The 18736-nt window shown below is 38.4% G+C and overlaps 1 protein-coding gene across 1 annotated transcript; it reads right to left on the reverse strand.

Annotated features, from left to right (window-relative positions):
- Positions 1 to 7128: 7128 nt before the first annotated feature.
- Positions 7129 to 8741, reverse strand: LOC129085968 (thioredoxin domain-containing protein 9-like). The gene is made up of 2 exons (XM_054592423.1): positions 8730 to 8741; positions 7129 to 7726 (listed from the first exon to the last, which is right to left on the reverse strand). Exons 1-2 carry the CDS (start codon positions 8739 to 8741, stop codon positions 7205 to 7207), a joined length of 534 nt encoding a protein of 177 aa, XP_054448398.1. The 3' UTR covers positions 7129 to 7204.
- Between the last annotated feature and the right edge of the window lie 9995 nt (positions 8742 to 18736).

An 18736-nucleotide genomic window follows, 5' to 3' on the forward strand; every position in this document is an offset into this window, starting at 1 on the left:
CATAAACTCAAGATGGATAAAAGACTTAAGTGCACGTCGAAACACCATCAAAGTCCTAGAGGAGAACATTGGCAGGAAACTCTCAGATATCCCACGCAGCCATTTTTTCACTGATATGTCTCCTAAAGCAAGGGACATAAAGGAAAGAATGAACAAGTGGGACCTCTCCAAAATAAGAAGCTTTTGCACGGCTAAAGAAAACATCATCAAAATGAAAAGGAGCCAACCTTATGGGAAAATATATTCACTAATGATACATCAGATAGAGGTTTGATCTCCAAGATATATACAGAACTCACTCGACTCCACTCCAGGAAGACAAATGATCCAATCGAAAAATGGGCAAAGGACCTGGGCAGATGCTTTTCCAAGGAGGAAATACAGAGGGCCCAGAGGCATTTGAAAGGATGCTCAGCATCACTAGCCATGAGAGAAATGCAGATCAAAACCACCATGAGGTACCACCTCACACCAATCAGAAGGCCATCATAAACGGATCAACAAACTGCAGGTGCTGGCAAGGCTGTGGAGAAAAGGGAACCCTAGTCCAGTGTTGGTAGGAATGCAGACTTGTGCAGCCACTGTGGAATGCAGTGTTGAATTTCTTCAAAAAGCTAAAATGGAACTGCCTTTTGATCCAGTGATTCCCCTGCTCGGACTATACCCTAAGAATACCAAAACACCAATACAAAAGAACCTATGCAACCCAATGTTCATAGGAGCAGAATTTACAATAGCCAAGTGTTGGAAGCAACCTAAATGCCCATCAGTAGATGATTGGATCAAAAAGTAATGGCACATATACACTTGGAATACTACGCAGCAGAAAGAAAAAAAGAACTACTAAACTTTGCGACAGCATGGGTGTAACTGGAGAGCATTATGCTAAGCAAAATAAGCCAGGGGGCAAAAGACAAATACCATATTATCTCACCTATAAGTGGACCATAACCAACAATACAAAGATGCAAGGAAAATAAGATCAGCAACACTGAAAGGAAAAGATATCAACAGAGATAAGAGGGAAGGAGGGAGGGGGGCAGGGATAAGGAAGGGAAGGGGAAAATCAAGGAACATATAGCAAGGTTCATGGACAAAACCAGAGGGGAAGACCTGAGGGAGGGAAAGGGGGAGGGGGCAAGGGAGTGGTGAGGCGTAGTCAGAGACAAATGTATTTGAAAAAATAAATTAAAACAATATTAAAAAAAACATCAAAAACAAAAAACAAAAAAAAAAGTGGTTTTATTTCTGGGGTTTCTATTCTCTTCCATTGTCTGTTCTTATGCCAGGATTATACTCTTTTGATTACAGTGGCCTCATAATATAGTTTGATGTCAGGTATTGTGATCTTTCTTACTTTGTTTTTCCTTCTCAAAATTGCTGTAGACATTCGGGGTCATATACCGTTTCATATAAATTTTTAAATTGTTTTTTATATATCTGTAAAATATGTTATTGGTATTTTCATAGGAATTGCTTTGAATCTATAAATTGCTTTAGGTAGTATGGACATTTTGATTAAGTCAATTCTTCCAATCCACGAACGTGGTTTATGCTTCCATTTATTTGTTTCTCCCTTCATTTCCTTCTCCAGTGTTGCACAGTTTTCTGCATACAGATATTCATTCATTAAGTTTAACTCCTTGATTAAGTTTATTCCTAGGTACTTTATCTTTCTGTGTCTATAGCAAAGAGGATTTTTTTTCTTGATTTCTGCTTCTGATATTCAGTTTTGGTGTACAGAAATGCCTTTAATTTTTGCATATTGACTTTGTATCTCACTGTTTTGCCGAATTCACTTATTATGTAGAGTAGTTTTTTGGTGGAGTCTGGGGTTTTCTATGTACACTATCATGTCATCTGCAAACAATGATAGTTTTCCTTCCTTTTCAACTTGGATGCCTTTTATCTCCTTTTCTTGTCTGATTGTTCTGGCTATGACTTCCATAACTATGTTGAATAGAAGTGGCAAAAGCAGACAACTTTGTCTTGTTCCCAATCTTACTGAGAAAGCTTTAGTTTTTGCTGATTGAGTATGTGGTTGGCTGTAGGATTTTCCTATATTGTCTTTATTATGATGGATAAAGACTTAAATATAAGGTGTGACACCCTAAAAGTGCTAGAAGAGAAGAAAGACAGGAAAATCAGATAACCCATGCACCAATATTTTCACTAATATGTACGCTAAAACAAGGGACATAAAGAAAAGAATAAACAAATGGAACTTCATCACAATTAGATGCTTATGCATGGCAAAAGAACATCAGCAAAATGAAAAAAGAACCAAATGTATGAGAAAATGTATTTACCAATGATACTTCAGACAGGGGTTTGATCTCCAAAATATATAAAGAACTTATACAACTCCACCCAGGAAAACAAACAATCCAGTTAAAAAAATGGGCAAAGGACCTAAAGAGACCTTTCTCTGAGGAGGACATAAACAGGGCCCAGAGACATATGAAAGAATGTTCAGCATCACTAGCCATCAGAAAAATGCAAATTAAAACCACAATGAGACACCACACTGGTCAGAAGGACCATTATAAACAAATCAATGAACAAGTGTTGGCAAAATTGTGGAGCAAAGGGAACCCTAGTATACTGTCGGTGGGAGTGGAGACTGGTGCAGCCACTCTGGGAAACAGTTGGGAATTTCCTCAGAAAGCTAAAAGTGGAACTGCCTTTTGACCCAGTGATTCCACTGCTAGAACTATACCCTAAGAACACCGAAACATGAATTCAAAAGAACCTTTGCACCCCAATGATCATAGCAGCAAAATCTATAACAACTAAGTGCTGGAAATAAACTAAGTGCCCATCAATAAATTAATAAATTCAATAAATTGGATCAAAGAACTATGATACATTTACACAGTGGAATATTACACAGCAGAATGAAAGAGCTACTACTATACTTTGCAACAATATGGTTGGGACTGGAGAGCATTATGCTAAGTGAAATAATCCAGGGGGTGAAAGACAAATACTGTATGATCTCACCTATAAGTGGAACCTAACCAACAAAACAAGCAAGGGAATGTAGTCAGCAACATTGAAAGAAAAAAAGAAACTGATAGTAAAAAGAGGGAAGTAGGGAGGAAGGCAGTGGCGACAAGAGGGGAGGGGTGAATTCAAGGAACATGTATAAAGGACCCATGGACAAAGCCAAAATGGGGAAGGATTGGTGGTGGGTGGTGAGGATGGGTGGAACAGGGGAAAGTGGTGGCAAGTAAATGGAGACAAATGCATTTGAACAATAAAATAATTTTAAAAATATCTTTGATTTCTGAATATTGCCTTTGTATTTCACTGTCCCAAATTCACTATGTCCTTTATTAGGTTGAGGTATGCTGCCTCTACTCCCACATTTCTGAGTGTTTTTTATCATAAATGGGTGCAGTACCTTATTAAATGTTTTTGCATCTATTGATATGATCATGTGATTTTGTCTTTCTTTCTGTTTATGTGATATGTTATGTTTACTTATTTGCAAATATTTTACCATCTCTGCATCCCTGGGATGAACCCCACTTGTTCATGGTGTATGAGCTGGATGCTGTTTGCCAATATTTTGTTGAGGATTTTGGTGTCTATGTTCATCAGTGATATTGGCCTGTAGTTTTCTTTCTTTGTTGTGTCTTTATCTGGTTTGGTGATCAGGATGATGCTGACATCATAAAGACAGTTTGGAAATCTTCCCTCTTCTTGGAGTTTTTGAAATAGTCTGAGAAGGGCAGGTGTTAGAACTTCTCTAAATGATTGGTAAAATTCTCTTGTGAAGCTCTCAGGTTCAGGGCTTTTGTGCTCTTGTAGTGTTTTTTGTTTTTGTTCTGCTTCAATTGTATTAGTTTTTTTTTGTTTATTATGGCTTTCTGCATATTCTTCATTAAGTTTTGGAAGATTATATGTTTCTTGTTATATGCCCACTTTACCCAGGTAGTCAAATTTCTTGGCATAGGAGTTGGAGGCATAGGTAGATACACTTTGCCTCCTTACATGAACAAAAGAAGGAAAAAACAAAATTAAAATAAAAAATAACAATAACTGCTAGAAAATATAATTGTATGGAATTCTGACAACAAGGAGTAAAGAATAAACATTCATTAAGAATGGTAGGAAGGGTGGAGATGGGTTGCTGGGATGGAGAAGATGTGCAGCATGGCAGTGGCTGGAGGCCTGGGCCATCCCACATTTGTGTGAGGATAAACTGGGAAGAACAACTGGGGAGCAAGACATAATGAGCAACTCAGAGTTCCAGCATGGTAAAAGAAAGTCTCAAAACCTCTGGCTGTAAAAATTTGTGGTAGCAGGAGAAACTCTCAGCATCACAGGAGAGCTTGTTGGAGAGACCCATATGGTCCCTGAATGTACACAAAACCACCCAGCTGAGAATCAGCACCAGAAATGCCCAATTTGCTTTGGACAGAAGAGAAAGGGACTGAAAGCAAGCTGAGATCTGAGCAAGCAACTTTGTTCTCTCTCTGACCTCACCCCCACATACAATGCCACCACACAGCATTGTGTGTGGCCCATCCTTGGTGAATACTTAAGGCTACACCCCTTACAATGTAACACATGCACTGAGACAAAGAAATATCCAAATGAAAAAAAAAGATCAAAACTCTAAAAATATAACTATTAAACTCTAGATATAACTCTAAAAATATAAGTGACGAAGAGATGACTAACCTATCAGCTGTAGATTTCAAAACACTGGTAATCAGGATGCTCACAGAAATTATTGAGTATGGTTGCAAAATAGATCAAAAAGTGAAGGCGATGCAAAATGAAATAAAGAAAAATATACAGGGAACCAACAGTGAAGGGAAGGAAACAAGGACTCAATCAAAGATTTGGAGCACAAGGAAGAAATAAACATTCAACCAGAACAGAATGAAGAAACAAGAATTAAAAAAAAAAAAAGAGAGAGAGAGAGAGAAGCTTTAGGAACCTCTGGGACAACTTTAAATGTTCCAACATCTGAATCATAGTGGTTCCAGAAGGGGAAGGGGAAGAGCAAAAAATTGAAAACTTATTTGAAAAAATAACAAAGGAGAATTTTCCCAACCTGCAAAGGAAATAAACTTCCAGGAGATCCAGGAAGCTCAGAGAGTCCCAAAGAAGTTGGACTCAAGGAAGCACATACCGAGGCACATGATAATTACATTACCCAAGATTAAAGATAAGGAGAGAATCTTAAAAGCAGCAAGAGAAAAGGAGAGAGTTATCTATGAAGGAGTTCCCATAAGACTACAAGCTGATTTCTCAAAAGAAATCTTGCAGGCAAGAAGATGCTGAAAAGAAGTATTCAAAGTCATGAAAGGCAAGGACCTACAACCTAGATTACTCTATCCAGCAAAGCTATCACTTAGAATGGAAGGGCAGATAAAGTGCTTTCCAGATAAGGTCAAGTTAAAGGAATTCATCATCATCAAGACTTTATTTATTATATGAAATGTTAAAGGGACTTACCTAAGAAAAAGAAGATAATAAAAAATATGAACAGTAAAATTGTCCTATGAAACCATCTCTTCCAGGTTTTTTTGGATGCCAGGAGTTTTTTGATTACTGCTTTGATTTCACCAGCTGTTATCAGTCTGTTCAGGCTTTCTTTTTTATCTTCATTCAGTTTTGGAAGATTATAGTTTTCTAGAAATTGTCCATCTCACCCAGGTTTTCAAATTTCTTGGCTATAGTTGTTTGTAGTAATTTCTTAAAATTCTTTGTATTTCTGTGGTATTGTAATCTCTCCTCTTTCATTTCTGGCTTTATTTATTTTGGTTCCCTCTCTTTTTTTCTTGATGAATCTGCTTAAAGGCTTGTAGATTTTGTTTATCTTTTTAAAGAACCAGCTCCTGGGTTTCTTGATCATTTGAATTGTTCTTTTATTCTTTATGTCATTTAATTCTGCTTTGATCTTGATTATTTCCTTCTTTCTACTCACTCTGAGTTTTATTTCTTATTGTTCCTTCAGTTCTTGTAGGTGTAGGGTTAGTTATATATTTGAAATATTTCTATCTTTTGTAGGTAGGCCTGTATTGCTCTAAACTTTCCTCTTGGGACTGCTTTCACTCCGTCCCATAGGTTTTGGACTGTTGTGTGTTCATTTTCATTTGTTTCCAGAAACTGATTGATTTCTTCCTTGAGCTCATTACTAACCCATTCTTTGTTTAATAGCATGATATTTAGTCTCCATGAACTGGCTCTTTTTAATTTTTTTCCTTGAGGTTGTTTTCTAGTTTCAAGCCCTTTGGTCCAAGAAAATGCTTGATATGATTTCAAGTTTGTTGAATTTTGTGAGGCTTGTTTTGTATCCTACCATGTGGTCTATCTTTGAAAATGTGCCTTGTGCATTTGAAAAAAAAATGTGTATTTTGCTTCTTTGGATTAAAGGTTACACACACACACACACACACACACACACACACACACACACATTACATCCATTTGAGCTAAGGTGTTGTTTGATGCCACAATATCCTTGCTGATATTTTGTGTGGAATATCTATCCATTGTTGACAGTGGGGTGTTAAAATCCCCTAGTTTAAGTATGTTGCTATCTCTTTCTTGAAGTCCTCCACAATTTTCCTTATATATATGGGTGCTCCTATGTTTTGTGTCTATATATTTATAATGTTTATGTCTTCCTTTTGTGGTTTTTAGGCTAATGGCTTGTTGGGCACTGTGAGTAACTGTCCTGCTTGGTATTGGAGACTGTAGTCTTGTGTGAGCAAGGTCTGACCTATAAGTCAAAAAAAAAAAAGACCTTTTTTTTTTTAAATAAGCAGTTCTTTAATAGTTATGTAAATATATTCCAGAAGTCAAGAGTTTTTATCATTTAGAAGTGCAGTGTGTTACACCAGTAAATGTTACTTGACCTGTGGTATAAAGTAAATAATGCGTGAGTAGTAATTCTGAAATAGTTCATTGAATTTCTATTTCCAATCCAGTGATAAAATCAATCATAAAAATAAGAGAATCCAGGCCCTACCCAGATAATTTAAGAACTTAGCAGTTTTCCACAACTTAAATGAGCTCCACAAGAAAATATTAAAGATGTCTTTCAATGTCATGCAACTGTATAAAACTAGAATATGACCATTAGATGACCAATGTATCAAAATCAACAGAATTTATAAAACACATCTAATTCTAAAGTAAGCAGAAATAAAGACAATTTACAAACAATTATAACTGCTCTCTAATCATCATCAGAGTCCGAATCATATTTCTTTCCTCGGATTGTTCTCTTTTCCAGCTTTGTGAAGTTTGTTCCAAATTTCTTTTGGCTCTGAAATGGTGGCTCCATTAAATTTCCACTGTAATTAAGAATATCAGAACAACCAAGCCTCCATTCTAATGTTTCTGTGGTGAAGTCATCTGTATTTCCTAGGTCAGTAAATCCAACGACGTAATCTTGTGTTTTTCCATCTTTTACAAGTGCTAGTGTGGGAATGACTTTGATCCTTAGTCTCTCACAAAGGAAAGGTGCCTTTTCCACATTCAGCTTCAAAAATTTGGTCTCCAGATGTTTCTTGGACAGTATCACCAAATGTCTGTCTAATATTTTACACCTGAATGTGGAGTCTCTGTAGAAATGGCAAACCACTTTTTTACTCTCTTTGACTTCTTGAAAAAAGTCTCTTTCACTAGGGATTTCTCTGTATTCCCCATGTCCTTTCGCAAGCCATTCTTGTTTCTGCTGCTGAGCTCTCTTGAAAGACTGGAAAACCAGGAAAGTTGGCTGGCAGGCATAAACTGATACAGGCACAGGTGCCCCCCAACCCCTGCCCAGGAATATCAGGCATGAAGAAAAATAATGCATTATTTCCTTTGAAGCCTGTCCTGCTAAGAATAATGTCTTCTATGTAATCAAGTTAACATACACTGGATGTTTAGTTGCCAAGCACAAGGTTGTCCTGACCACCTAACATCATGTTGTGTAACAGACCCTGATTTAAAGAGACCCTTATGTTATTGCAGTTGTTACTTCTGAACAATATCTATTCGTCTTTGATCAACACTATGTGACATTGATTGATGAGCAATATGTGCATGCCATGAGCTCCCTTACCTGCTGAACTCAACAAAAGCCTAGGGAAAAGGAAATCAGGGCCCTTCTCCTCTGAGGGATTGGCTAGCCTTTTCTCCCCATGCAGATAATGTGTTAGTAGATTTATTTAATCCATGGCTGCAAGGGACTTTGTGTGGTATTGGGAATTGTAGCCCCAGGTGAGCCAGGCCTTGAAAAAGGCCTGTAAGTCTTGGCCAGAAAACTGGGAATGCTGGGAGGCAGACATGATCTGATGCTAACACCTAGGGTCCCCGTAGGAAATCTGGCCTAAAGAATGCATTATATCCACTGAAGCTCGCTCTGCTTTACATTGCTCTGATAAGGGAAAATCCAGATTTTTAATATCCAAACAGAAGGAGTGAATTCCCAACTTCAGGAGCCATACCTTAACAATCATCTGAAGTCAGCATGTCTTACAGATCCTGACCTGAGGCAAATCTCTGTTTTCCCTCAATTGTTATCCATGATCTCTATCTGTTTTCTGTAAATATAGCCTTTAGGCATTGGTTGATAAGCTTTGCATACATGCTGTATACCCCAGTGCATAATGTTCTCAATAAAAGCCACTTCAGAGAAGGGCTTTGGACATTCTCCACTATAGGGAATCACCTTTGCCTTTTCTTAACAGCACTTGGTATCTGTAATGACTTACCATTTCAACCATGGTGAATCGGAGGACTCTGTGGGATGGGGCCCACCACAATGGTTTATTAGAATGAAATGTCTTTTTTTTTTCTTTTTTGGTATTTTACAAATATTTTATTTTTTAAATTTTTAAAAATTTTTATTTAAATTTATTTATTTATTTAAAACATTTTTCAAATACATTTGTCTCAATTTACTGACCACCACTTTCTCCAGCCCAACTGAACCCAACATTCCACGCTCAATCCTTCTCCACTATGGCTTCATCTATGTGACCTTCACACCTGTTCCTTGATCTGACCCTTCCTCTCCCCCTCCCTGCTACCCACCTTTGTCCCTCTGTGCAGTCCCTGATGGTTCCTTCAACCATTCAATGTTCTGGTCCTATTTTCCTTGCCTGCTTGCTTTACTGACTAGGTTCCACTTATAGGTGAGATCATATGGTATATCTCTTTCACTGTCTGGCTTATTTCACTCAGCATAATGCTCTCCAGTTCCACCCATGATGTTGTGAAGGGTAGTAGTTCTTTCTCTCTTTCTACTGCATAGTACTCTATTGTGTAAATGTATTATAGCTTTTTGATCCACTCATTTACTGATGGGCACTTAGGTTGTTTCCAGCACTTGGCTATTTTAAATTGTGCTTCTATGAACACTGAGGTGGGTAGATTATTTTGAGATGGTGTTTTGGGATTCTTAGGGTATAATCCTAGCTCTTTCCCACAGTGTCTACATCAGTCTGCATTCCCACCAACAGTGGACGAGGGTTCCCTTTTCTCCATAACCTCGCCAGCACTTGTTTGTTGATTTATACATGATGGCCATTTTGAATGGTGTGAGGTGGTATCTCATTGTGGTTTTAATTTGCATTTTGCTGATGGCTAGTGATGATGGACAATCCTTTTATATGTCTCTGAGCCCTGTGTATGTCCTTCTTGAGAAATGTCTGTTTGGGTCCTTTGCCCATTTTTTAAATTGGATTGTTTGTCTTCTTGGAGTGGAGACATGTGAGTTCTTTATATATTTTGGAGATCAAGTCCCTGTCTGAGGCATAATTGGCAAATATATTTTCCCGTACAGTTGGTTCCTTTTTCATTTTGCTGATGCTTTATTTAGCCATGCAGAAGCTTTCTGTTTGATGAAGTCCCATTTTTTTTAATTTTTTCTTTATGTCCCTTGTTCTAGGGGACATATTGGTGAAAATATTGCTGCGTGGGATATCTGAGAGTTTCCTGCCTTTGTTCTCCTCTAGGACTTTTAGGGTGTCGTAAGTTATATTTAAGCCTTTTATTTATCTTGAATTAATATTTGTGTATAGTGGAAGTTGGTGGTCAAATTCCAATTTTTTTTATGTAGCAGTCCAGCTCTTCCAACAGTATTTGTTGAAGAGGCTATTTTTACTCTAATTTATGCTTCTGCCCCCCTTGTCAAATATTAGCTGAAATAGAGACATGGGTTTATTTCTGGGCTCTCTATTCTGTTCCATTGATCTATGTGTCTGTTCTTGTGCCAGTACCAGATTGTTTTGAGTATAGTGGCTTTGTAGTAGAGTTTGATGTCCGGTATTGTGATCCCTCTTACTTTGTGTTTCTTTCGACTTATATTTAAGTCTTTTATCCATCTTGAGTTTATCTTTGTGTATGGTGTCAGTTGGCGATCAAGTTTCAATTTTTTTGTATATAGCTGTCCAGCTCTCACAACACCATTTGTTGAAGAGGCTATTTTTGCTCCAATTTATTCTATCGCCCCCTTTGTCAAATGTTAATTGACCATAGAGACATGAATTTATTTCTGGGCTTTTTATTCTGTTTCAATGATCTGTGTCTGTTCTTCTGCCAGTACCAGACTGTTGGGATTACTGTGACCTTATAATATAGTTTGATGTCCAGTATTGTGATCCCTCCTACTTTGTTTTTCTTTATCAAAATTGCTGCGGCTATTCAGGGTTATTTATGGTTCCATATAAATTTTTGAAATGTCTGTGAAATACGTTATTGGTATTTTAATAGGGATTGCATTGAATCTATAAATTGCTTTGGGAAGTAGGGACATTTTTGATGATGATAATTCTTCCCATCCATGAACATGAAACATGCTTCCATTTATTTGTGAATTCCTTAGTTTTTTTTTTTTAATGTTGCATAGTGTTCTGCATACATTTCTTTCACCTCCTTGGTTACGTTTATTCCTAGGTACTTTATTTTTCTTGTTGCTGTAGCCAATAGGATTTTTTTCTTGATTTCTGCTTCTGATATTTCATTGTTAGTGTACAAAAATGTCCTCTATTTCTGAATATTGATTTTGTATCCTGCTGTTTTGCCAAATTCACTTATTAGATCAAGTAGTTTTTTGCTGGAGTCTATGGGGTTTTCTATGTACACTATCTGCAAACAATGTCATCTGCAAACAATGATAGTTTTACTTCCTTCTTTCCAATTGGGATGCCTTTTATTTCTTTTTCTTGTCTGATTGCTGTGTCTAGGACTCCCAATACTATTTTAAAAAGAAGTGGTGAAAGCAGACATCCTTGGCTTGTTCCTGATCTTAGTGTGAAAGCTTTATTTTTTTTCCCATTAAGTATGCAGTTGGCTGTAGGTTTTTCATGTATGGCCTTTATTATGTTGAGGCATGCCCCCTTTACTCCCACTTTGCTTAGTGTTTTTCTCATAAATAGGTGCTGAATGTTATCAAATACTTTTTCCCACATCAATTGATATGATCATGTGGTGATTGTCTTTCCATTTGTTTATGTGATGTATTACATTTATTGACTTGTGAATATTGAACCATCCTTGCATCCCTGGGATGAATCCTACTTTATCATGGTGGATGATCTTGCTAACGTATTGCTTGATATGGTTTGCCAATATTTTGTTGAGTATTTTAGTGTTCATGTTAATCAGCGATATTGGCCTTTAGTTTTCTTTCTTTGTTGGGTCTATATCTGGTTTTGGTGCTTATGTCTTCTGGATTCCTCCCTTGAGTATTATGAAGTGTCCTTCTGTATCTCTTGTTATGGCCTTTTTTTTTTTTTTGAAGTGTATTTTGTATGATGTAAGTATTGCTATCCTAGTTTTTTTTTTTTTCCCTGTCCATTTGCTTGGAATATTTTTTCCAAACCTTCACTTTCAGTCTGTGTAGGTCTTTTGTTCTGAGGTACACCTTTTAGGTAGCATATGTGCAGATAATGTTTTCTTATCCATTCAGTTACCTTATGTCTTTTTATTGGGGTCTTTAATCCATTTACCTTTATTGTTATTATTGGTAGATACTTAGTCATTGCCATTTTCCCCTTTTACCTATGTTCCTCTCTCTTGATCTTTTTCTTCATCTTCTTAATGCAGTCTCTTTAGCATATATTCCTATGCTTGTTTGATAGAGATTTATTTTTTAATCTTTTTATATCTGGGATACCCTTTATTTCACCTTCTATTTTAAATGAGAATATTTCTGGATAGAGTACTCTGTTTGCAGGATTTATCATTTCATTATTTAGAATATTTATTGTCATTGTTTTCTCTCTGTAGGGTTTCTGTTCAGAAACCAGCTGATAGACTTATTAGTGCTCTCTTGTATTTCACTATTTCTCCTTTGCTGCCTTTAAATTCTCTCTTTGTCTTTGGATTTTGCCATTTTAATTTTGATGTGTCTTGAACTAGGCCTCTTTGGGTTTATCTTGTTTGGGAACCTCTGTTTTTGCTGAACTTGCATAACATTTTATCTCATCAATTTAAGGAAGTTTTCTGTTATAACTTTTTGAATCGGGTTTTCTATACCTTACTCCTTTTCTTCTCTAAGTATCCCTAAGATATGAATATTATTATGCATCATATTGTCTTAGAGCTCCCTTATACCCTCTTCATTCTTTTTTACTCTTTTTTTTGTTTTGTTGTTCTCTCTGGGAATTTTTTCTACCTTCTTCTCCAGCTCACTGCTTCAATCCTCTGCTTCATTTACCTGATTTTAATTATCAACTGTGTTCTTCATTTCAGATATTGTATTTTTCATTTCCTGCTGGGTATTTTTGATATTCCTATGTCATTTTTCATGCTAGTATCATTTCCAGGAAGTTGTTCCTTGTAGCTTCCCTAATGATTTTCTAGTTCTCACTGGGCTCATAGTACATCCTTATAATCATTATTTTGAACACCATGTCTGATACTTTACTTGCCTCAATTTCCTTTAGCACTCTTTCAGGTTATAAATTTGTCCATTTCACTCTGGTTTTCAAATTTCTTGGCATATAGTTGTTTATAGTAATTTCTTACAATCCTTTATATTTCTGTGGTATCAGTTGTAATTTCTCCCCTTTCTTTTCTGAGTTTATTTATTTGGACCCTCTCTATTTTTTTTCTTGATTAGCCTGGTCAACAAATGAGTTAAAATTGACATAAGTGGGATAGCAATGATAGGAGAAAAATAATAAAAATATTTAGAGATGTTTATGTGAAAGGGAAGTGATTTTGAGAAGATAGAGGAAGAAGGAATGCTAAGAGTTAATGAGACCCATGATGAGACAGAGAAAAATGAACATTTAGAAACCCCCACCACCCCCCAGAAAAAGAAGAATGGGCAGGAGGAAGGCAAGATGGAGTGGGAGAGGGGAATGGTAAAACTTGAGATTTGAAATACAAAAATGGTGACAATGTAGAAATAAAATTGAAGAAATGCAACAACTGCCACCCTATCCACAACTAAAAAGCTAAAATATAGAAAGGTGGAGAGAGAATAATGATATTTTAAGAATGGGAAAAAGAATATGAGGTGACTAATAACAAGCAAAAATGGTTTTGAAAAGCTGGAGGGGGGAGAAACTCTAAGAGTGCCAATAGAAACTAAAGTCACTAAAATAAAAAAAGTCATAACAAGGGAGAAAATAGAATTTAAAACAAACATAAGAACAGTAAGGAATAAAGTAAATTGGAGTAATAGAAGGGAGGAGCGAAATGTGAGATTTGAAATAAACTATAATATAAAAATTGGGATATATTAGGTACAAACTTGAGGGAAAAAAGTGAATTTTAAGAACCTCTACAGGGGGCAAAATACTGCCAGTCATGAGCAAGACCATGGTATAATTCATTTCAGTAAAATCTGATGTTTATTATGGTCTTCTCTTTCTGAATCCACCCCTGATCATTTCAGATGGTCTTCCAGTCTGTCTCTCAGCAGCCTGTTCAAGACTACAGGTGATCCACAGTCTGTGTCTGTGTCCTTCAGATTTGGCTGGATCCCACTGTTCTTCTCTGCCATTTTTCCATCAGCCTTGCCCCAGGGTTGGTTCTTTGTTGACCCAAGAGGACTGTCAGTGCCTTCTCCACCTACTTCCAGAGGGGTCTTCTGGTACATCGGGTAAGTGGCAACTCTGGGTCACCCTAGGAGGCACTATTCAGTCTTCAGGGGAGATGGTCAGAGTGTTTCCCCATCCCCTCACCAAAAGGCTTGGTCTGTCCCAGATTCTTTCCAATGTATGATTTCTGGTGAATCAGCTGACAATTTCCTGTTGGGGACCAGTCTGTGTAAAAGGGGCAGCTCTTTTCTGCTCTGTGAAGGCAACAGCTCTGTCTAGATACTGAGGCTGGGTGGGGCCCTGAACTCCACTCCCACCCCATTGTATTTGTCTTTGTTATCTCTGTTCTGCTGGGTTTAGGGGATCAGGGCCTGAGGAGCAGTGTAGCTCATAGTGTTTGGTGAAGGGCCCTGTTACAGCCTTTTCTTCTTTCCCTCGTGGAAATGTACCCAGCAGGAGACTCCTGAGCCTGGCTTCACTGAGTTGCAGAGCCTGTAATCCCACAGGTGGGGGTTCAGGTTGCCTGTCTGTGAGGAGATTTGGCTGGCTGGAGCAAATCTCAGGTGCTCAGCTCCTGACTTCCAGTCCCTAGACTACTGTTTCCTCACAGGAGGTTTGGGCCGGACCTCTCCACTCTGAACAGCCACCTGCTCATCAGCCACACTGGTTTTGTTCCTATAATCCTTTCAGTGTGACTCTATCCCTTTGAATTCTTGGTTAGCAGAGCTGCTGCCCCCGTGCACACTTGCATGCAATCCCCAGGTCCTTGTTGAGTCTCATGTCACACTTCAACTTCCTTTTTAAATAAGTTTCTGTATGCACCCATGCTCCAGCACCAACCCCTGGGGGTCCCTGTTCTCCACTTGATCGCTCTCCTCCAAAATCATAGACTCTTTCATGGCCAGATTTGGCCACTGTCTTTCAGGTCCTCTCACAGTTTTAGGTAAAGTTTCTGTCTGGGTATTTCTTGGATGCATTGGGAAGAGCCCCATAGCTCTAATATAACACAGGGTGCTGAGCCTACTTCCTCCAAAATCCCCAGCTTCAGATGCGCCTGCTCCCATCATACTGTTTCTGGAGCCTGCACCTCCCTGCTTTCTCTCTCTGCCCCTGTAGCTCACAGCTTCTGAGCCAATCCACATCTGCCCCATGCACAGCCAGAAGCACTAGGCTAGGCAGCAGTGGTGGCTCTGCTTGCTGAGCTTGGGCCACTGGTTCCCAGGAGCCCTGCAAGCATGCATGCCCTTGCCCACTCGCATGCACTCCCCATGCTCTCATCCAAGTATGCACTCACTCACACATGCTCTCATTCATTGTTCACTGGACTCTCAAGTCAACTGCTCTGTGCCTTGGCTGCTAGACTTGTCTGGGTCTGGGAGCAAGTGAACAGAACCTCCAGATACTCTGCCACCATATTGGATCTCTGTAAATTTCTTATGTATATTTAATTATATAAATGTATGTGTACATTTATATATATACACATACACACACATACACACACACAGAACATCAGAAGAAAATTTACTGTGTCTTAGGCATCGGTTTATGCTTTTTACTTATTAATTTATTTATTCTCACTACAATTTTATCTCAGAGAGAGGCACCATTATTTTCCCCATTTGCAAATGAGAAAGATGAACACAGATAATTTATGTAAGATTTTTAAGATCATTTAACTGAAAAGTGAGAAAAAATTTAAGCTAACTAAAAAGGTGTCTCTATTAATCATTACTCTAATTTCTAAAGTAGTTTGGACTCCGAGATTCTATAACTTTATGTTGAAATTAATAAATTAACATGAATAAAAAATGTCATGGAGCATTAAAGATGACAGAAAAATGGAGAGAAAGAAACTATTGGTAAGGATAGCCTTAATTTGTAACACAAAAGGCACACACACACACACATATACCAAGTCATGGGCAAAATGTAATGTTTTTCTTTTTCTTTTATTGCTGTTCAGTTACAGTTGTCTCCATTTTCCTGCCACCACTATTCCTTACCCCACCTACCCCCACCTCCCACCCTTAATCATACCTTGCTTTGGCTTTGTCCATTGGTCATTTATACATGCTCTTTGATGACCTTTCTCCTTCTTTCCCCTGTTATCCCCCTCCTGCCCTCCACTTTCATTACTGTCAGTTTGTTCTTTATTTCATGTCCCTGGTTCTATTTTGGTTGCTTGTTTATTTTGTTAATTAGGTTCCACTTATAGGTGAGATCACATGGTGTTTGCCTTTCACTGTCTGGCTTATTTCACTTAGTATAATGCTCTCCAGTTTTAATAAATTTAAATGTATTGGGTGTCATTGGTTAATACAATTATATACCTTTCAAGTGTAAAATTCTATGATACATCTTCTTTTGTTGCATTGTGTGCCCACTGCCTGAAGTCAAATCTTTCCTATTATCATATATTTGATCCCCTCTACCCCTTACTATCCTCCCACTTTCCTTTGAGAACCACCATAATGTTGTCTGTGTCTGTATGGTCATGCTGGACATGGCTCTTCCACCACTATGATTGAAGGCTGGCCAAAGAGCCACTGGCCAGAAGGAATGCATATTGTTATGAATATGGATTATAACCCCCTCATTATCCCCCTTTGGGAGTGACTTCCTGTCCTGTGACTGCTTCTTGACCTTTTATTTCTTCATGTGCACACTGAGGTAATGCAGTTTAGAGTCATGCACAAGACATGTGCCTCCTTTTTCTCAGACCCCTTAAAACTTGTCCCAGACTTAAGGAGGTATAGTTCTGCTCTACCAAACTGCCCCCATTGGTGCTGCCTGTAATGTAAATAATAAAGACTATGTCTGATCCATTCAGTCCTCCTTGTGTGTTTTTCAGCTTATCTGAATGAGCAGTTGAGACCACTGACTTGACCTCCTATGTTATAATTGACATAGTTATCAGCAGGATTTGCATACCCTCAAAACTCCCTGAACTGATTCAGCTGTGGGTGACATTATGCCTATGGTAGGGTGCCTGTAGGAATCTTGGGCTGGCCAAAATATTTATGGTATATAAGATGGCATACCTTCTTGATAAATGGAGACTGTCATTGGATTTGGGAGATGCCCCCAAAACTCCCATTGGCATTTTACAGGCCTTGCAGAATGTGGCAGAGCAGCACCCTAAGGAAAAAGAAAAACCTCTGTCATGTTGCTGCCTCTGTGGGCTGCCTAATGCTGCTGGTGCTGAAAGACAGATAGAGATGGAGGCGCATGCTGTGCATTTGGAAGTGAAACTGCAACTAGAAAGGGACATGCATCTCCTAACAGCAGGCAATAAGGATGCCCTAGGGACACAAAGAACAGATAAGTGAGCAATTATGGGACCTAGTGTGCCACTTTCTGGGTATGAGGACCAAAAATAACACCTCTCTGTAAACAAGTGATCATGTCACAGTCTGACGGGAATCCTCCCAAGTGGGATTCTACAACCAAAAGAGATTGTAATAGATGAGGGCAAGGAGGCTATAGATGAGGGCATGGAGGACAGAAGAAAGGAAACTTATTACATTCAATTATAACTCAGAAGATTAAGACCCAACAGCCACAGGCATGACAGGATGTTACAGTGCCATCTCCCCAACAGACTTTGCTTACTACAATCCTGCTGAGCTAGTAGAGCTGTCTGCTAAGTTCAAAAAGTGTTCAAATCCATTATGAGGTGGCTATGAGATATAGAGGCTGATGACATTTAGCTTATGGGGGATGAATTAAAGCATATGTTTTCTGTTATCATCCATCCCTCTTTGAGACAAAGAATTCATAGGGCTGGAACCCAAGCCAGTCACACATTTACCCTCCTTTCATGGCTAATGGATGGTTGTAGGATGACATAGTCTAAGAAAGGGTATCTACCCTCTAACACATGCTGGAGCAGTTTACTGGAACTCCAGCAGTTCATCTAGGAGCTAAGCATGTAACAGGTAATCTATAATCCACAGTCCAATGGGCAAGATATGGAAAGATTTACCACAAGAATAAAGGATCAGTTTGTGCAAATGACATCTCTGGCTTATTTCATCATCCTGATACCTATTTTGTCCACTGAGGTGGGTGATTTTGTACAAGAAATGGTACAGACAGTTGCTGACATAGGGAAGGTAGAGCTACTGAGAAAAAAGAAAGTTAGGTAGAAAAGACAATGAAAAAAAAAAGAGAATATAATTGTGAAACGTAATCAGAAAGGTGCAGTGAAAGTAACCCACAAAAACTATGGTACACCCTGGTAAAGCCTGGGGTAGATAAAGATAAGTTAGACGAAAAGCCTAAATGCACTCTTATAAGTCTGTGGCAGCAACAGAAACCTGAGCAACAGTTGCAGCCTATAGTAACTTCTACTCTTCAAACATTGGTATTGACACAGTCAACTGGAATAGCTCCATTGGCATCCCCAGAGCCAATGTTCTGCTTGGCTGACTTCATAGCTGCCCAGCTTGTGGAGTTGCCTCTGGCTCATCCATAGGATGATCAATGGGTAGAGGTCTTTGTATATGGGGATAGCTGAAGGACTTGCTTAGAAGAACCAGTGGGGACTGGAGGCCATAAGTAGAGCTTGATATTTATTGGTCCCAAAAAATATACAAGGAATGTTGGCTTTAGTTGATATTGGTGCAGAATGTTCTCTTATTTATGGTTATCCAGAGAGATTTTGGGAGCTCATAATCGCCATCAATGGCTATGAAGGACAGTTCATTTGGGTGAGCTGT

Source organism: Pteronotus mesoamericanus, unplaced genomic scaffold, assembly GCF_021234165.1.
Source record: "Pteronotus mesoamericanus isolate MK-2021 breed Mesoamerican mustached bat unplaced genomic scaffold, CSHL_Meso_final scaffold_36, whole genome shotgun sequence".
In the NCBI taxonomy this organism is placed as follows: Eukaryota; Metazoa; Chordata; class Mammalia; order Chiroptera; family Mormoopidae; genus Pteronotus; species Pteronotus mesoamericanus.